The sequence below is a fragment of the Perca fluviatilis genome, chromosome 10, assembly GCF_010015445.1.
Source record: "Perca fluviatilis chromosome 10, GENO_Pfluv_1.0, whole genome shotgun sequence".
NCBI classification, from domain to species: Eukaryota; Metazoa; Chordata; class Actinopteri; order Perciformes; family Percidae; genus Perca; species Perca fluviatilis.
The window spans coordinates 5,747,680-5,768,923 of record NC_053121.1 but is presented as its reverse complement, the minus strand read 5'-3'; the positions used below and the strand labels follow the sequence as shown (position 1 = coordinate 5,768,923).

General features: G+C 39.3%; 1 protein-coding gene across 1 annotated transcript; it reads right to left on the bottom strand.

Annotated features, from left to right (window-relative positions):
• Positions 1-2,553: 2,553 nt before the first annotated feature.
• On the bottom strand, positions 2,554-14,838 carry LOC120566271 (cytosolic sulfotransferase 3-like). The gene is made up of 8 exons (XM_039812598.1): positions 14,678-14,838; positions 12,423-12,561; positions 12,151-12,261; positions 9,975-10,102; positions 8,818-8,944; positions 8,648-8,745; positions 3,063-3,237; positions 2,554-2,978 (listed from the first exon to the last, which is right to left on the bottom strand). The coding sequence occupies exons 2-8, from the start codon at positions 12,559-12,561 to the stop codon at positions 2,866-2,868; spliced, it is 891 nt and encodes a 296-aa protein (XP_039668532.1). The 5' UTR covers positions 14,678-14,838; the 3' UTR covers positions 2,554-2,865.
• Positions 14,839-21,244: the final 6,406 nt, after the last annotated feature.

Below are 21,244 nucleotides of genomic sequence, written 5' to 3'. Positions count from 1 at the left end.
AGTTTATAATAGTGGCTGGCTGCTGGCTAACTGTGGATGTGTCGGGTCCCCGGGGTGAAGTCAAAACATTGTTCTGTTAATACGGATGCTCAGACTAAAAGAGTCGCTTCAAGTTGCCAGAACCGAGTACAAGCCAGCCATGAAAAGGATTGTGGATAACAAAGACTGTCAGGTTTCCCACTTAATCAATCTATGTAAGAAAAAAACTATCAAAACTGCTATGTATTACGACTGTCATTAGATCTGGAAGTCACTGCTGCTGTTGTGTGGACGTGCACGTGTTGTGTGCCTCTTTGCTATGGTGCATTTTTCTTGGTCCTTTATGCTGAACTGGTTGGCCACCCCTGATATAATAGATAAGTTAACTGTTGTTAAGACTGCTGACATTCAGGTTGTATATTAAACACACTGGATTCTTTGTAAATCATTCATCCATTCATCATTCACTGAAAAAACCAAGCAGGCCTGTGTAACAGGTGAAGACAGTCCTATGTATTTCAGCAAAATATACTATTATTTCCATTAAATATTTTATTTTGGACATTTTACCTCATGCCTGTGTGTTTTTCGAGTGCGACTGTGTGTGTGGACGTGATCAGCGTCATGACGAAGGTACGTGCGTGCGCACTCGGGTCAGAGCCGTTACTGATATGACCGGAGAGGATCTAACCAGATGCAGCGACCACACAAGTTATATCCTGTCTGTTTGTTGGAATCCCAGAGTAAAGCAGAAAATCCAGCACTGTCTCCTGCCTCATCTGTCGCCAGTACACGACCCACGGTTTACTACTGCTTTGTTATTGGCAAAAATCAAAAATACAATCGCAAAAAAATAAATAAAAAGGAAACTTGTTTTGGGGAGAATAATAATTAGTACGATTAATTAACTACTCTGGGCTGAGATTTTCTAGGAACCTTACCAAAAAGGCTCAGGATGATGATGTTGGTACAATATCAAAACGGCTGGTGGATTTAAGACACAAAATAATAATTTATTGAATGAATCAAATATGAACATATCTGTCAGTGGCTTGTTGATCTTTACATTGTTAGTTAATTTCCTATCCTGGGCTGGGACACACATTCATATGGTTTCATATTGGACTTTAACTTATCATTGCACTTACAATAAAGTAGCTGTCCTCAATTTAGGTCATCCTGTAGGTCTCATCTGCATTTTTTCCTGCATCCACCGTGTGTGATTGTGTGTGTTTGTGTGTGTGTGTATGATTGTGTGTGATTGTTTGTGTTTGTGTGTGTGTGTGTGTGTGCGTGTCAGTCGCGGAGGAAACGGAGCAACAGCCCCGCCTGCTGCAGACAGCGGACAAGATGAAACAGCAGCAACTTTCAGAGACTTAAGAGTGAAAAATCGTTACAGCGTACATTGATGTTACAATGTATACAGGTTGGCAGGACTGTCTGAAATGTTTTGACGGTCTTTCGCTGTACCTTTTTTATTTTAAATGTTGGTGCTGTAAAGATATTGTACAACGCCTAGATCACCGACTTGCTCATCTGATAACCATGGGTGGGTGGTGAACAGTGGTGGAATGTGGAAAGTCCATTTAGTAAAGGCGAAGCACTGCAACTTCTGCTACTTGGGCGGAGTGATTTGCTCGCAGCACACAAGAAGCCCTGTGGTGAGGAGCAGAGAGTAACGGTGATTTTCAGGTGTTGCGCTAATCACTCCCTCGCCCTTATAGTAGTGCTTCGCCTTCTGAGAATATAGTTCCCAGTTGGTATACAGTTAGAAGATGGCTGTGTCTCATGTGACCTTGTTATTTGTACAAGCTGTGACTATACAAATCACAACATGTAAATAGGAAAATGGCATTATTTTGTCACTTATTGGGAGCAGTAGGCTAGATGGAGCCGGTTACCTCCAGGATCTGTGCTAACCAGGCTAGTGGTGGGTGCGCCAGACAGAGTTACGACACGCACGGAGATGAGAAGGATATGTATGGACTTATCTAAATCTGGGGATACGGTGAATAAGCTAAAGTCCAAATAAGTCAGCGTGTTCCTTTAAATTGTACAAAAAAAATGTAGGTGTAAATGTTTCAGTTCACTATTTTTTCTCCCACATCAAAGAGGAATAACAAAATCCACCGATATGGATTTAAAATTTTTTGATCAAAAGCACCTTACTACTTTTAACTGCAGTATGCAACAGACAGCTTTGTCAAAGCAGTGTTGTCTTCAGATAGCTTTTTACACATCGACCAGTGGCTGGGCCATCTTGAATAACAAATCGTGTTCTGCTATGAACGTGCACACGCATGATTTTTTAAAGTCACAAACACGGTCGGTCATTGAAGGCGGTGTTCACGGTAGCCGTCGTTCCCAGTAACGTATTCGTATGATAGAGTGCACGGACCGAAGATTTGTGTCAAGCATCCAAGTCATGACGAGCAAGCACTTTCTTAATAACAATAATTTTCACCAGTGCCGTCTAGTACCTTACCAGTACAGTAAGTAGGGCAGGGATTATAGATAAACAGCATCAGAGAGACTGAGGGGAAATTACACAAAGTTTAATCTAAATTTAAGTTTAATTATAAAACCATAAAAGACTCCAGGCTTTTGAAAAACATTCGGGCTTGGTGTCCCAGAAGCCACCTCCTCACTGCACCCCTGTATACACAACACAAATGTAAATTTAATACAGTTCTATCCATATCATTTCCACATATGAGTGATATATTGCTGATTTCCAAACACAATAGAAGGAGATTTAACAAGGCTTTAACATATGACATAAGTCAACATCACAATAAGTATTCTCTCACACTCTCTTTGTCAATCAAATTTAACTTCTGACATCACCATTATCAAAGGAATCACAGTTCAGGACATGCACAGCCTCTAAACTTCAGTACAAAACTGCAGTGAAGGATTCTTCATTTTTTGCTTGTAGTCCGCATCAAACTTTTCATCCTGCGCCACGGTGAAAAGGTTCCTCCAGTCACCAACCTTCCCTGCAGAACCACAGAAAATCAGATGGGTGTTTTAGCTAAAGGTGGAGTCATGTCACATGTATTGTGTATGTCTATTCACTGTACCTTTCCTTATGAAGGAAGACTTTTTGAAATCCATCAATGGAACCGTTGAATGGTTGACCATGTTGTTCTTTTTCATAACATTAAACTGCACACTGCCTGTAATTCTTTCCTTCTCCTCAGCTGAAGGAGACAAACCAAGAAAGCAGCAGAGTTTGTCTATTTCCCGCCCAGTATCCTGGAAGCACAATGGTCAGATATTATCACCACAATATCATCAGCTAGCACAGATCTTTGGGAAAGTAACCTGAACAGGGAGATTCTAAATCATACAAACACATGCACGGACATGCACATTTTGTGTTGTGTGTAATAATCACTGTTGTGTTAAGATCAAAATACAATAATGGCAGATATAAAAATGAAAAAGAAATTAGAACCTTTGGGTGAGACTGTCCTTACCTAAAAAAAAAAACGCTCCCAGAGGTCATTTGTTCAAGCAGCGATTGCGACCTACATTCACGTTCTAGGGGCGACGCCTCTAGTGGCGGTAGTAATTAGGACGGGAGCAAAGCAGGAAGTTAGGTGACGAAATATAAAACAACAAACAAACACAGGACTTTTACCCGAGAAGCAGGGTTTGAGTCGCGTTTAAGACTAAAGTAAATGACAATTTACGTTACGTTCAGCATCATGTGCGTAACCAGAAGTGAAGTAACGTCAGATTTAAACTGAAACCACGATCTTTCCTAAACTTAACAAAGTTGCCTAGTTTTTTTGCCAACACATAACCAAACTGCGATCATTTCACAACGTTAAAGACTAGGGGCGCTATTTTATGAAACGCTCCTGTGGGTCGTATTATAGGGTAGCAACACTATTGTTTTCCACAGCTGTTGCAATGGATCGATAACAGAAGGAGTTGTAAGCAGATTCTGAAGCAGAGAGACAGCTTTGACCTGAGCCGCATTATTGACTGCCATAATGCGTTTTGCCCCCACCTGTTTCAACCTCTTCATTTATGTTATTGGCCTTTGGTGTTCCATGGTGTGGTAGCAACTTCAAGTTAACGTCACACGTTGTTAACGTTGTGAATTCAAGCAAAATACTTGGATAGGTTTATTAAAAGTTCATGGTTTGGGTTAAAATAAGTTTATGTAATTTAAGTAGTCAATGTAAATAACTCAATAGGTCAATTCATTGGAAGGTCGGTGGTTTGATCCCTGGGCCTACAGTAACATGTCAAAGTGTCCTTGGGCAAAACGCTGAACCCCGAATTGCTCCCAATGCTGCGCCATCGGTGTGTTATATACAGTGCCTTGCGAAAGTATTCGGCCCCCTTGAACTTTTCGACCTTTTGCCACATTTCAGGCCTCAAACATAAAGATATAAAACTGTAATTTTTTGTGAAGAATCAACAACAAGTGGGACACAATCATGAAGTAGAACGAAATTTATTGGATATTTCAAACCTTTTAAACAAATAAAAAACTGAAATATTGGGCGTGCAAAATTATTCAGCCCCCTTAAGTTAATACTTTGTAAGCGCCACCTTTGCTGCGATGACAGCTGTAAAGTCGCTTGGGGTATGTCTCTATCAGTTTCACATCGAGACTGACATTTTGCCCATTCCTCCTTGCAAAACAGCTCGAGCTCAGTGAGGTTGGATGGAGAGCGTTTGTGAACAGCAGTTTTCAGTTCTTTCCACAGATTCTCGATTGGATTCAGGTCTGGACTTTGACTTGGCCATTCTAACACCTGGATATGTTTATTTGTGAACCATTCCATTGTAGATTTTGCTTTATGTTTTGGATCATTGTCTTGTTGGAAGACAAATCTCCGTCCCAGTCTCAGGTCTTTTGCAGACTCCATCAGGTTTTCTTCCAGAATGGTCCTGTATTTGGCTCCATCCATCTTCCCATCAATTTTAACCATCTTCCCTGTTCCTGCTGAAGAAAAAGCAGGCCCAAACCATGATGCTGCCACCACCATGTTTGACAGTGGGGATGGTGTGTTCAGGGTGATGAGCGGTGTTGCTTTTACGCCAAACATAACGTTTTGCATTGTTGCCAAAAAGTTCGATTTTGGTTTCATCTGACCACAGCACCTTCTTCCACATGTTTGGTGTGTCTCCCAGGTGTCTCCCAGGTTTAAACGACACTTTTTATGGATAATTTAAGAAATGGCTTTCTTCTTGCCACTTTTTCATAAAGGCCAGATTTGTGCAGTATACGACCATAGGCGCGGGAAGTAGGGGTGCTGGGGGTGCGGCAGCACCCCTTGTTGGTGGCAGCACCCCTTGTTGTCAAACTGCGATCAAGCCCGTATTACACAATGGGCATTAATCATTATGGTGATAATTATCCAATCAGAATAAAGTAAAAGTTGTTTAATGTAATGATTGGGAGAAGGCCGCATGCACTGTGTAGATTGGCTAAAGATAAAGGTGGGTGGGCATAGAGCAGGTTGTTTACATCGCACTGAATCAAGATCAGTTTTCTAAGAACGAGTTGAGATTGAAAGAGTGGAATTAATTTGTAACTGATCCCCGGTCAGATTGGGTTGTATCAGCGAGTGAAAGTGTGGAAAAGGGAGAGAAAGATGCGGCTGCTATAAAAAATGTCCCGCGAATAAATAGCTTTTTAAAAAGAGCTGGGAATGACGAAGAGGAGGATGTCGAGGAGCTAGCTAATGTTAGCTTGGAAGAATCGCTGCCTTCTACCAGCTACACTCAGCCACAGCTAACGGTAGCTAACGTTAACTTTAGCGAAGTTGTTGTGGAAAAAGACAGAGATGAGGCCGGTCATCAGCATTACAGAACAAGGTAATAGCACCTCAGGTACCATCATCTCTGAAGACCCTGCACTACGGGGACCGATTACAGAGACCGTCCGGGAGGAAGTTATACCCAGAGGGATATTAGCCTTTCAGAATCGGCGGCTAAATATCCAGCATCTCGGAGGGGGGACGAGGCTGGCGGCAGAAAGACCCGCTCTCTCACTAACGAGGCACAGACCCGACACCTTCACCACGGTGAAACGGTACCACGGGAGTGGATTCTATATTCACTGTCCACTGGAGACATTTATTGCGTTGCCTGTAAAGTTACCAACACACAGCAGCGCATCTGTAGTAGGGTTTAGCGAGCTGCTAGAGCTGGACTTAGAGGATTTGATCTGCGACTTTGCAAAGAAAAAGACAAGAAATTAGAACTTCTAAAGGTAAGAGCTATTATGCTATCTGTAAATTGAGTAGGTTAATATAATCTGTTGTGACCGTGTGACCAGATAATGTACATATTTTGTTTAGTTTATTGAAATGCCATGCATATCAGACGTATTGCATAATAATTTTGTGATGCTGCTATAGGCCTGTGTGAGACTAAGTTGTCAGTGCAGTAGCCTATATGTTGGCTTTGCAGTTTGTGAAGTTGCAGCTGACTAAGTGACTGTTATTTTGCAACCTGCGCTCAGCTGTGTTGTGTGATGGTATTGTTGTATCTTCAGTCAATCACGTTTCAGAATTACTATTGTGCTTTCTGCTTGGGTGATTTTTAGTGAGTACTATATCGCCATAGTCTTGAGCCATAACAACGTTTGGGGATGATTTAATTAATTGTAACACTGTCTTGTGATGTGTGAGTCAGATGGCAGTACTTGGTTTATTGAACTGGAAAGGCATACTTGACGCCTGCTCAGCTGGACTAGTCATTCATCTTTTTATTATTTTTTATTCGATAGTGACAGTGGATAGACAGGAACGGGGGAGAGAGAAAGGGAATGACACGCAGCAAAGGGCCGCAGGTCGGATTTAAACCGGGCCGCTGCAAAGGAATCTTTTGACCAGTAGTGATTGGCATGTGATTTAGTGCCTATATAGTTTGCTGTGCAGTACATAGCAGTATGTAGCCTACTTCATGGGGGGGGGTGGGAGGCAGAGGGAGAGTTGTTCTTGCGCGCCAGCACCCCGCACCCCTGCTGGAAATGACTTCCCGCGCCTCTGTATACGACTGATTGTTGTCCTATGGACAGAGTCTCCCACCTCAGCTGTAGATCTCTGCAGTTCATCCAGAGTGATCATGGGCCTCTTGGCTGCATCTCTGATCAGTCTTCTCCTTGTATGAGCTGAAAGTTTAGAGGGACGGCCGGGTCTTCGTAGATTTGTAGTGGTCTGATACTCCTTCCATTTCAATATTATCGCTTGCACAGTGCTCCTTTGGGATGTTTAAAGCTTGGGAAATCTTTTTGTATCCAACGGCTATAAACTTCTCCACAACAGTATCTCGGACCTGCCTGGTGTGTTCCTTGTTCTTCATGATGCTCTCTTGCGCTTTACACGGACCTCTGAGACTATCACAGAGCAGGTGCATTTATACGGAGACTTGATTACACACAGCTGGATTCTATTTATCATCATTAGTCATTTAGGTCAACATTGGATCATTCAGAGATCCTCACTGAACTTCTGGAGAGAGTTTGCTGCACTGAAAGTAAAGGGGCTGAATAATTTTGCACGCCCACTTTTTCAGTTTTTTATTTGTTAAAAAAGTTTGAAATAGCCAATGAATTTCGTTCCACTTCATAATTGGGACCCACTTGTTGTTGATTCTTCACAAAAAATTTCAGTTTTATATCTTTATGTTTGAGGCCTGAAATGTGGCAAAAGGTCGAAACGTTCAAGGGCGAATACTTTCGCAAGGCACTGTATACACCGATGGCATATGTGTTTTTGCAAGTAAAGTATTTTTGGCCTAGGCGGTTCCTCATAACAAATCGTACCATATCATCGTATGGTTTGGACGACTCTTTGCTTTGGTTAGATATAACTGGATCCTGTGGTATAATCCTTACAAAAACCTAAGTATAAAAACAGCAATTCACTAATTTAGGTTAGGTTTTGTTGTACAGATTACACAAACAAGATACATTATAATGTGTTAATTAGTGAGCTTCAGTGGTGCTGGTAGGAGGCAATGTTGGACAGAACCAGGTTAGCTGCTTCCACTCTTTGTGCTGAACTAACTGGCTGCTGGCTAGCCTTTTCAACGGACAGATAAGAGAGTGGTATCGATCTTCTCATCTAACATTCACCGTCACATGCAGCCTTTTATTTTAGCACACTTAATTTACTTGAGACATGATTAGTCACGTGATGGTGTCATGACATTGATCTGTAAGCACTCAACCAGGCATAAAATATGCACGACAACAGTGATGGATTCATGGTTGAAGTATTAATATTGCGCAACAATATGTGGAAGACAGACCCTGTCAAAAAACCCAGAAGTCAAGGAGAAGAAAAAAGAATGTGACAGAAAATGAAATAGTTTCCTTAGAAAAAGACCACGATTGTCTTAAGAAAGTAAGATATGATATAATAAGGTCATGTGTACATCATCTGACAACTTAATATAGAATATACATCATGTAAGAAGAGCACATGATCTGATGGACCTATTTTCAAGTCTTTACTATGCACAATTTCGTACTACAGTAGTATTCTGTTTACAGATAAGCCGAGTGAAAAGAGTAATCAAACTTAAATAAATGATAAAACAATGTTCCATGCAATTTTACTTTCAGAATTTACACTACTCCTTTTTTGAAAAGTAACACACAAAAACAACCCGCAAAAAACAAGTAAATTACCTCAATCAGATCTTCGTAGAACATGTAATGGAGTTTTGGATAACTCTGTTTCTTCTCCCACCAGCCGTTCACATGGTCGTACCAGGATCCAAACGCCACTGAAGCAACAGAACAATGAATGATTGCACTTGAGGAGCACCTTTATGACAGTATTTCATTTTAATACATACTCTTTCCCTCCATGAATCTCTGGAGGTAGCTGCTCCAGTTTCCAGGCTCCGGTTGGATTTTGGTCATGTGGTCGTAATGGAAATAAGACACCGCACTGTCCTTTGCATTGCGGGCCACGTAGATTATCTACACAACAAGAAAAGACTATTATCTGAAGAGATGAATTGCATGGAACGTGAAATAAGTGTTTATCAACAACTGATCATGAATTAGCTGCATTAGATGTCACTGTTTCCTCTTGTCATCATTCAGCCTTCACATGAAAAATAAATCCTATGCTGCTGAAATTTCTTCGCTAAGGTTTTTTTTTTTTTTATGACAATGACAAGAATGTAAGAGTTAGGAAAACATTAGTCTGTATCAATGGAAGTATTTCCAGGATTTCGGGCTTTGGCTCTCACCTTCCGCTCTCTGTGTGTTGCCGTTCACAAAATCCCTTCGCTTTGGGAAACACCAACAAACTTCGAGCTAGCAAGCTACACACTGAAAATGGCAGGTTTGACAAGACAATTTGGGTCATGCAACAAGGCAGGCCTGCTTGGTTCTTTCGGGGAATGGTTGTAACGATTCACAAAGAATACGTTTACCACATTTACTATCTAACTCGGGACCGATTGGAGAGGTTTTCTATGGACAAAGTACACATGGCGATACACTGGTAAGAGCAAATGACGTTTAACCATGTATCCAGCTAATTTAAATAGCCCACGTTACTGTATTGTGTGAACAGTTAACTTAATTTACTATTGTATGTGTTGTTTTCTTTTGTGGGGTGCAAATGTTCCACCAAATCAAGTTCCTTCCCGAGACTATTTTGCAGAGCCACCGTCGCTGCGTCTAGAGCTTAGCACCGTTCAAGACCATTGTGATTGGTTTAAAGAAATTGAAACAATCCAGAGCGGGGTTTTTTTCTTCTGCTATCCAAAAATGTATGTGGGGCCAGACCATGCAAGACTGGAGAAACATAAACCTGGTAAAGATCTGTAGTCAGTCCTATAATTCCTGTACGTAAAATCCTGATCATAAAGCATGGTTTGTTAATCCAACTTGTTAACTTGTGAAGTGTAGGATGTGTGAAAAAACTGTTGTGTGGGCAGTTTGAATCTCCCTAGCAATTGTCCTACTATTGATACTGTACTTTAAAGGCATTTGTGACCTTGCAGTTTTGCTCCCAAAAGGACTTTGGCAGAAGCTGGACTGGAAGATGAGTCCTAATGAGTCGAGGAAAGATGGAGAAGTTGTCCGCCATTTCTGTTCCTTTGATGACTTGAGAAGAATCCAATCCTGTACATTATTAAAACAGTTTACATGTCAGTCAATCCTACAGTACGGTAAAAACTTGTGATGTCCAAATGAAGTTTCATGAAGCATTTTCTTGTTTTGTTTGAGCCCACTAGATGGCGCTCTCTGTTCCACAAAGGGTTAAAAGCACACTGAATTGCTATTCCTTAAAGGATTTTTCTTTATTTATGTTTTTATTTTGTTTTGCCATAGGTGTTATAAATATAATTACAAAGACCCACAAACCTTACATAACCCAAATGAGTGTAAGAGACATGTAACATACAGTATACAAAGACTATTTGTGTTTTTGTGATTGTAGTATGAAATGTTGTGAGTCGTGGTACTGTGTTAATAGATATGAGAGGGAGTGGGTATGAAGTTTTGAGTATGTTGGATTAGGTGAGGCTCACCAGAAGGGAGGGAGAGAAATAATAAGAAAAAAAGGAGTGGGGTGGGGGTGGAGCTTGGTAGGAGGGGTATTTTTCTATGGGAATTGATTCAAGGGCACATGATGCCAGAACCACCCCACTCCTGCTCTCCCCATCCCAGACCATAGCTGTTATCCAACCGACGGACCAACCCATCCACACACCCCACCCTCCCCCTGATATGTGTGTCTTCTAACATCAAGGCTTTTTCTTTAAACTGAGAGTGCCATCTAGTTTGGTCAAAAAAATACACCTAATGGCAGTGTCTTGCCTGAATGCGTTCATTGAACGATAGTTCATCAACTCATTCGTATTTGGGGCGAACGTGAACTGAACGTACTGTATTACTGCCTGATGAACTTCATTCTGGTGTCTGTGAACGGCATGCTCCCTCAGTTTAACTTTGTTCACTAGGGTGCCAGATTTCTATAGAGCCTTCCAGGCCAAAACCTGGCTAAAACACACCGTAAACAGGCCTTAATATGTAGCGGAAAAAACACCCAATCTGGCAACACCAGCCACCAGTGCCGCACCGCCGCATGTGTCATCAAAACAAAAAGCAGCATGAAGGCGATAAAGCAGCAAGGAGGCTTCGTATGCATATACTGTCTATCTTCATATAATCATTTAAACGAGTTTTATGACAAGGTCGGTGAGGATGCGAAAAATCTTCAAATCTTACATTTCTGTGCAAACTTAGCCTGCCGGCTTTCAAAAAGAAAATCTGCACTTCAGTCCCATCCACAGCAAACCTGAAACAGCACATTGAACTGATTGGATATGAAGATGAAATCTGACACATAGTTTCAGTGTTAAAACTGATAAAATAATTGCTGTCTGTGGTTCTATATGGGCTGTGGCAATACTTTTGAAAAATAATAGCTCGCAGCAACATATGGAAAAAAGAACTATGAACTAGTTCATTTTTGGAGCTGTCAACTTAGTTAAAAATTTTGAAGTATGAACTATGAACTGAACTAGTTCATTTTAAAATTTGTGAACTGAACTTTGAACTAGTTCATGTAGAAAGTGAACTTTCCCAACACTGCCTAATGGTTCATGAATCTTCATTTGGACATCATTAGCAAATACAATACAACACATCAAACATTTAGTACAATTTTGACCATTTGTGAAAAAAGTGGCAGGGGGGTTGGGGGGATGGATGTTTTTTGATCATGCACAACAAAAGAAAACATGCAAGAATAAAATCCCCCTTGCAATACCATGGACTAAATACTTTCACCCAGGAAACGGGAGACATTAATAATAATGTCTTAATCCAAACCACGATATTTTTCCTAAACTTAACTAGTTGTTTTGGTGCCTAAACTTAACTGTCATCGCCACTTGACGCTCACTTTTTCTGGCTAAACTGCACTACCATGGCCCCTAAAAGGACAAAAATCACATCCTGATTGTAACGATAAATGCACCAATGATCATACACTCACACAAGCTTTACAATACAACACAATGACTATGTAATTCAGTGTTCAATGTTTAGTTTACCAATTTAAGCAAACGACTGAGAATTACCACCACGGCATAGAAGTGTTTGCATGTTGGTGACATATGAAACATGCTATGCTAAGTGCTGTCTTTAATTGTTAATTCAACCTAGCTGCAGAGAAGGGATGGCGATCTCCAAGTGTGGCACCCTTTTAAACAAAGGGATGGATGTCTGATCATAACACAGCAGGTCAAGGATGTAGGAGACCCAGGTGCTTCCTAAAAGAAAGATAATACAATAATATAAACAATGATTAAAAATAAGATAAGCCTATATAGATAAAATAAGATCATCCAAATCCCTCACTTCCATACACACACATCTCATTCAGAGCTACAGTTTAAAGCACAGCACGTCCTGTTCCTGTGTGCACTCTGACCTGCTTTAGGGTAGGAATCAATGAGTATATCATCTGGCCTGGCCTGGAAGTTTTGAACCTTCTCCCAGTTGTCTGTGAAATAGTGAGTCATGCAGACTCCGTGGAAATCAAACAGTTCTGGTCGAGGAATGACATCCATCTTTCAAAAGAGAAGAAGAAGAAGAAGAAGAAGAAGAAGAAGAAGAAGAAGAAGAAGAAGAAGAAAAAAAGACAGAAAAGGATCTAAATACTTCTTCCCCTAGTGACTATGAGTCATTCAAATGTTAACTCCATGTTGCATATTGAGCAATTAACACTGTTAAAAAAAAAAAGTCTGTAGGAATACACTACCGGTCAAAAGTTTGGGGTCATTTAGAAATTTTCGTTCCACTCAGATAGAATTCCAGCTGAGATCAGTTGTATTGTTTTCTTAACCAGGGCAGCAGTTTTCAGATGTGCTTACATAATTGCAAAAGGGTTCTCCAATGTTTTCTCAGTTAGCCTTTTAAAATGATATCAGATTAGTAAACAGAATGTGCCTTAGGAACATTGGATGAATGGTTGCTGATAATGGGCAATATAGATATTGCATTAAAGATCAGCCACTTCTTTCTACAACAGTCAAGAACCCTTTTCCCATTATGTAAGCACATAATGTCATCTGAAAACTGCTGTCCTGAATGCAACTGATCTCAGCTGGCATTCTGTCTATAATGGAGTGGAATGGAAATTTCTAAGTGACCCCAAACTTTTGACCGGTAGTGTACGTATAGCCTATACTGTGTTAATATGAAGACATTTTTTGTAATGATTTTTCACAGGTGTTTTTCCGTATTTTGAAATTTTTTTGGGATTAACAGAAATGTCCGTTAAAGGTACAGAGGATGTACTTTCAATTTAGAGAATTATCCGTATTTGGATTGACCCTTGTGTTGTCTTCCCTTCGACCGTGAACTTATCTTCCCGGGTGAAAATGAACGCTTTTTTCTTGGGCTTTTTTTCTGTGCTTTCGTTGCTTTTTATAAAATGTTTTTCTCACTCTTTTTCCCCGTTGCTTTCTCTTCAGTACCACCATTAGGCTAAATACACCAGTAACACTAATTTGTTAACACTAGTTTCACACATCATTTGCAATTCAACTATAGAGAACCGAAGTCAGGTCCCTTCCGGTAGACCTCATGGGACCTTAACTCAGAAAAAATATGAACGGTAGTGAATGGGGAGAGGCAAATAATTTTTTTATCACGTTGAATTGAGCCATGGATTACAATTCAAAATTTAATTTAAAAGATAACTTTTCAACCGAAGAAAGTCTCAGTTAGCCATAGGTTTGTTGTAGTACCACTTAGTTCTGTGTGAAACTGCTCAGTGAACTACATCGCTCGTCCCACACAATTTACATCATCTAACTTGCTTCGCTAGCTAGCTAGCTTAGCTCTGTTCCACAACACATGTAACGTTATCTTGCCTGATGGGTTTTATCCAGTGAAGTGTTTTCAGCAGAGAAGCAAAAGAAAACGCGAGATCCTCTGCTCATTAGAGTAACATTGCATCTCCCGCTCACTACACACACAGACATCGTAGCTTCAGCGACACGTCATCCATGAGACATTTAAGTGTGTAGTCTTTCTAATTACGTATTTTTACAGTCTTATACTTCAACAGTTTAACAATAAACTGAAACTTTCTTTGGTGGAAAAATCATCTTTTAAATTGACAAAAATGTTTGTAATCCATGATAATTATTATTTCTCCATTGACTCTCGCTTATATTTTTTGAAGATAGGTCCCATTGGCTGGAAGTAGAAGGGCATGACTTGACTCTCTGTATCTCATTTTGACTTTAATAAAAGAAGAAGCAGAAGTGATGAATGATTGTGACTAATAGTTAAGCTCAGAGGATGTTGAGTGGATCACAGACTGCATGTTAAAGTTTAGTCAGGATGCTGTTTTGAAACCATTTAAACATTTATTTTCAAATGCTTTAAAATTGAAGAAAAACCTGTTAAAAGAACATTGTGTGGAACCATCCATGTTATTTTTGGGCAATTTGGTTGAAAGAAACCCATATTTCTGAAATAAAAACAACTTAACGGACAACAGGAGGGTTAACAGTAGTGTCTGTAAACTTAACGGAAAAGGTACTGGTCATTTTCTGCCAGGACATTATCTGTTTGTTGTTTTTACAGATTTCTTTCTTACAGTGAAGTATTGCGCCCCACTAGAAAGTATAAGCATATTTTGAAAAACAGAAATACAATTAACTGGAGACATACCTTGTCCGTATTACTGAAGATGTCCTCCGACTGCTCTTTCCTGGTTGTCTTTTCCTTTTCTTCCAGTTCAGGATTCAAGATTACTATTATAGTGTGTTTCTACCAGTGTGTTAAAAGTCAATATTTAATATTACCCAGAAAACCTTGGACCTGGCTCATGGCCAACAAATCCACAAGACCAGACCCGGCGGCAGACATTCATTTGTGGGCAGGTTTTTGATTTCTGTGAGCGGGCCCAAAGTAAACAGCAGTTAGCCTACAAGTGTATCCTCCCTAACACAATACCACAGTGTGAAAAAACTCCACTACAAGTAAAAGTCCTGCATTCAAACCTGAAAGTAAGTAAAAGTATGTTCAGTAATTATCAGCAAAATCTACTTGAAGTAAAAGTTATGTATTATACTTATGATGCAGTAAAGTTTTCCCTGTCATTGTTTTACACAGTTTATATATATATATACAGTACAGGCCAAAAGTTTGGACACACCTTCTCATTCAATGTGTTTCTTTATTTTCATGACTATTTACATTGTAGATTCTCACTGAAGGCATCAAAACTATGAATGAACACATGTGGAATTATGTACTTAACTAAAAAGTGTGAAATAACTGAAAACATGTCTTATATTTTAGATTCCTCAAAGTAGCCACCCTTTGCTTTTTTTGATAACTCTGCAAACCCTTGGTGTTCTCTCAATGAGCTTCATGAGGTAGTCACCTGAAATGGTTTTCACTTCACAGGTGTGCTTTGTCAGGGTTAATTAGTGGAATTTTTTGCCTTATTAATAAAAAAAAAAGGGGTGGCTACTTTGAAGAATCTAAAATATAAGACATGTTTTCAGTTATTTCACACTTTTTTGTTAAGTACATAATTCCATATGTGTTCATTCATAGCTTTGATGCCTTCAGTGAGAATCTACAATGTAAATAGTCATGAAAATAAAAAGGAAACGCATTGAATGAGAAGGTGTGTCCAAAATTTTGGCCTGTACTGTATATATACTTTATTAATCCCACAAGGGGAAGTTTTGTTTGTTTGTTTTCACTCTGTTGTTATTACACACATTTCATACAGGACTGAATTACACACACAAGCACAGTACCTCTACATGCACTAGAGAGATGTCAGAGTGAGGGAGCTGCCCATGGAAAGGCACCCCGAGCAACTGGGGGTTTGGTGCCTTGCTCAAGAGCACCTTGGCAGTGCCCAGGAGGTGAACTGGCACCTCTCCAGCTACCAGTCCACCACCATACTTTGGTCCGTATGGGGACTTGAACCAGCAACCCTATACACTAACAGTCAAAAGTTTGGGGTCACTTAGAAATTTCCATTCCACTCAGACAGAATTCCAGCTGAGATCAGTTGCATTTTTTTTTAACCAGGGCAGCAGTTTTCAGATTACATTATGTGCTTACATAATCATTGTTTTCTCACTTAGCCTTTTAAAATTATATCAGATTAGTAAACAGAATGTGCCTTTGGAACATTGGATGAATGGTTTCTGATAATGTAGATATTGCATTAAAGATCAGCCACTTCTTTCTACAACAGTCAATAACCCTTTTTCTCTTAATACATCTATGCACTATCGGCGTATGTTGCAGATTATAGGAATTTACTGTTAATACCAATGCATCTTGGGAAAATAAAGGAAAAGCTGGGAATTACACTGTTGTCGGTGTAATACGGTAAATTCAAATACCACATTAAGAAACTGTCTATTTACAGTAAAATACCTTAAAATTTAAAAATGGTATGCTTACTGTAAATGAACAGTAGTTTACAGGCGAAGCTGCTGCCGATATATTACGGTACATTTACAGTGAAAAGTTTTACATCTACAGCAATGCATCATACTCTAAAGAATCATCATATGTTTGTAGTGTCGCTGTCCTGTGAGAACCACGCATCTCAAAAATACGATCACGATTTTTTTTTTAAATACCTACAGTTGAAAAGTTTCATCAGAACACACTAAAATCAAACATTATGCATCCCCAAAATGTTTACCATAGAAAAATGAATTAACGTGAATTGTTTAGGGAGAGGGTTTAAGATCCAAAATCTACAGATTCCTAGTAGTTGGAAGTACAGAAACATCTGCAGGACAGCTGGAGGCATGGAGAGAGGATCTACAGGAGGCAATCCCAATAGAAAAGTGGGGGAGGCAGGCTCTAAGCACAATCGAGAACTACTAACACTCGCCTGAAATTACTACAATACAACTGGTTGATGCGAACGTATATCACTCCAGAAACACTTAACAGATATAACAGTGCTATAACTGATGTTTGTATTAAGTATGAGAAGGAAAAAGGCACATTTTTTCCATTTTATTTGGCAATGTACAGAAATAGAAAAATTCTGGCAAGAAATATGTATTCAAAATATTTTACAGATTCAAATACCCTTAGCCCCACAGTTGTTTATATTGGGTCTATACCCAGATAATTTGAAGATTAAGAAATATCAACGGACATTTGTAGACTTAAGCGTGTTAATGGCAAAGAGAGTAGTAGCCCTCTCATGGAGAAACACCAGAAGCCCGAGTGTAAGCAGGTGGTTGTCTGAGCTATCTACAACTAACATCCTGATTATAACGATAAATGCACCAATGATCATACACTCACACAAGCTTTACAATACAACACAATGACTATGTAATTCAGTGTTCAATGTTTAGTTTACCAATTTAAGCAAACGACTGAGAATTACCACCACGGCATAGAAGTGTTTGCATGTTGGTGACATATGAAACATGCTATGCTAAGTGCTGTCTTTAATTGTTAATTCAACCTAGCTGCAGAGAAGGGATGGCGATCTCCAAGTTTGGCACCCTTTTAAACAAAGGGATGGATGTCTGATCATAACACAGCAGGTCAAGGATGTAGGAGACCCAGGTGCTTCCTAAAAGAAAGATAATACAATAATATAAACAATGATTAAAAATAAGATAAGCTTATATAGATAAAATAAGATCATCCAGATCCCTCACTTCCATACACACACATCTCATTCAGAGCTACAGTTTAAAGCACAGCACGTCCTGTTCCTGTGTGCACTCTGACCTGCTTTAGGGTAGGAATCAATGAGTATATCATCTGGCCTGGCCTGGAAGTTTTGAACCTTCTCCCAGTTGTCTGTGAAATAGTGAGTCATGCAGACTCCGTGGAAATCAAACAGTTCTGGTCGAGGAATGACATCCATCTTTCAAAAGAGAAGAAGAAGAAGAAGAAGAAGGAATAAAAGACAGAAAAGGATCTAAATACTTCTTCCCCCAGTGACTATGAGTCTTTCAAATGTTAACTCCATGTTGCATATTCACAGTGTGAAAAAACTCCACTACAAGTAAAAGTCCTGCATTGAAACCTGAAAGTAAGTAAAAGTATGTTCAGTAATTTTCAGCAAAATCTACTTGAAGTAAAAGTTATGTATTATACTTATGATGCAGTAAAGTTTTCCCTGTCAGTGTTTTACACAGTTTATATATATATACGGTACAGGCCAAAAGTTTGGACACACCTTCTCATTCAATGTGTTTCTTTATTTTCATGACTATTTACATTGTAGATTCTCACTGAAGGCATCAAAACTATGAATGAACACATGTGGAATTATGTACTTAACTAAAAAGTGTGAAATAACTGAAAACATGTCTTATATTTTAGATTCTTCAAAGTAGCCACCCTTTGCTTTTTTTGATAACTCTGCAAACCCTTGGTGTTCTCTCAATGAGCTTCATGAGGTAGTCACCTGAAATGGTTTTACCTTCACAGGTGTGCTTTGTCAGGGTTAATTAGTGGAATTTTTTGCCTTATTAATAAAAAAGAAAGGTGGCTACTTTGAAGAATCTAAAATATAAGACATTTTTCAGTTATTTCAACCTTTTCCTGTTAAGTACATAATTCCATATGTGTTCATTCATAGCTTTGATGCCTTCAGGAGAATCGACAATGTAAATAGTCATGAAAATAAAAAGGAAACACAAAATGAGAAGGTGTGTCCCAAAATTTTGGCCTGTACGTATATATACTTTATTAATCCCACAAGGGGAAGTTTTGTTTGTTTGTTTTCACTCTGTTGTTATTACACACATTTCATACAGGACTGAATTACACACACAAGCACAGTACCTCTACATGCACTAGAGAGATGTCAGAGTGGGGAGCTGCCCATGGAAAGGCACCCCCGACAACTGGGGGTTGGGTGCCTTGCTCAAGAGCACCTTGGCGTGTGTCCAGGAGGTGAACTGGCACCTCTCCAGCTACCAGTCCACCACCATACTTTTGGTCCGTATGGGGACTTGAACCAGCAACCCTATACACTAACGGTCAAAAGTTTGGGGTCACTTAGAAATTTCCGTTCCACTCAGACAGAATTCCAGCTGAGATCAGTTGCATTTTTTTTAACCAGGGCAGCAGTTTTTCGATTACATTACGTGCTTACATAATAATTGTTTCTCAGTTAGCCTTTTAAAATGATATCAGATTAGTAAACAGAATGTGCCTTTGGAACATTGGATGAATGGTTTCTGATAATGTAGATCATTGCATTAAAGATCAGCCACTTCTTTCTACAACAGTCAATAACCCTTTTTTCTCTTAATACATCTATGCACTATTGGCGTATGTTGCAGATTACAGGAATTTACTGTTAATACCAATGCATCTTGGGAAAATAAAGGAAAAGCTGGGAATTACACTGTTGTCGGTGTAATACGGTAAATTCAAATACCACATTAAGAAACTGTCTATTTACAGTAAAATACCTTAAAATTTAAAAATGGTATGGTTACTGTAAATGAACAGTAGTTTACAGGCGAAGCTGCTGCCGATATATTACGGTCATTTACAGTGAAAAGTTTTACATCTACAGCAATGCATCATACTCTAAAGAATCATCATATGTTTGTAAGTGTGCGCTGTCCTGCTGAGAACCACGCATCTCAAAAATACGATCCACGATTTTTTTTTTAAATACCTACAGTTGAAAAGTTTCATCAGAACACACTAAAATCAAACATTATGCATCCCAAAATGTTTACCATAGAAAAATGAGTAACGTGAATTGTTTAGGGAGAGGGTTTAAGATCCAAAATCTACAGATTCCTAGTAGTTGGAAGTACAGAAACATCTGCAGGACAGCTGGAGGCATGGAGAGAGGATCTACAGGAGGCAATCCCAATAGAAAAGTGGGGGAGGCAGGCTCTAAGCAGCAATCGAGAACTACTAACACTGTCCGAAATTACTACAATACAACTGGTTGATGCCGAACGTTATATCACTCCAGAAACACTTAACAGATATAACAGTGCTATAACTGATGTTTGTATTAAGTATGAGAAGGAAAAAGGCACATTTTTTCCATTTTATTTGGCAATGTACAGAAATAGAAAAATTCTGGCAAGAAATAAAACTATGTATTCAAAATATTTTAAAGATTCAAATATCCTTAGGCCCACAGTTGTTTATATTGGGTCTATACCCAGATAATTTGAAGATTAAGAAATATCAACGGACATTTGTAGACTTAAGTGCATTAATGGCAAAGAGAGTAGTAGCCCTCTCATGGAGAAACACCAGAAGCCCGAGTGTAAGCAGGTGGTTGTCTGAGCTATCTACAACTCTCCCCTTGTAGAAAATTACATATACAATAAAACATCAACAACATAATTTTCACCAGATCTGGGACCCCTTCATTTGCTATGTATTGAGAACAGATTTGTCAAATGTGATGGAAGAGCCTGGGGACTAAACAGTAAACAGGGGCACTTGAGATTAAGATTACGGAAATATGTTTTATTTGTTTTATTTTATTTTCTATATAATGGACCAAAATGGACTAATTCATTGACCTGATTCCCAACCAAGATTTGGAATCACTTGAGAGGGTGGGGGTGGGAGGGTAGACATGTTTGTTCAAGACATTTAACTGTATTTCTTTGTATTTCTCTATTATGTTGTGAAAAGAATAAAAAGAATGTTGGTAAAAAAAATGACGAAAGAAAATGGAGTTGGAGCACAGCGAGTTATATACGGTATGACCGGGTGCTCCCTGTACAGGGAACTCGCTTTGTTTTATGTAACGTTATCAGCACCACTCTGTCTCTCTCTCTCGCTCTCTCTCTCTCTCTCTCTCTCTCTCTCTCTCTCTCTCTCTCTGTTCTTTCTCTAGCTCGCTCCACCGCTTTGTATTAACTTAGGTTAGCACCGCTCCACATTGCACTCTAGGATACTGTAGTAGCTGTTGTTATAGCAACAAAAGATGCTCTTGCCTGCTTTTTGCAACTAAAATGCTGCCAGCTTTTAATTTTTATTTTAATTTTACTACAATAGTGCTGGCACTCTAGTCAACTTTTTCTTGTCAAAAAGACACCAAGTCTGACATAGCCTTGTAAAAAAGGCCTGAACGCCTGAACATGTGAATGCATTAGCTAAATAAACTATAGTGTGTTGCAGAGAATTGTGCAAAAAATCTGTTTAAAAAGCAACATTTCCTTGTGAGTCTTTTCAACTGGAATGCTCAGAGCCTAGGTAATTGATATGAAGCTATTCTTTCTAATTCAG

Excerpts from the sequence above, each read along its gene's own strand:
- LOC120566271 (XM_039812598.1), bottom strand. The coding sequence starts at position 12,561 with ATGGATGTCATTCCTCGACCAGAACTGTTTGATTTCCACGGAGTCTGC. Across the intron at positions 8,945-9,974 it reads TTTGGGAGCAAAACTGCAAG|ATAATCTACGTGGCCCGCAA; the intron begins GTCACAAATGCC and ends CTTGTTGTGTAG. Across the intron at positions 2,979-3,062 it reads GTCTTCCTTCATAAGGAAAG|GGAAGGTTGGTGACTGGAGG; the intron begins GTACAGTGAATA and ends GTGGTTCTGCAG.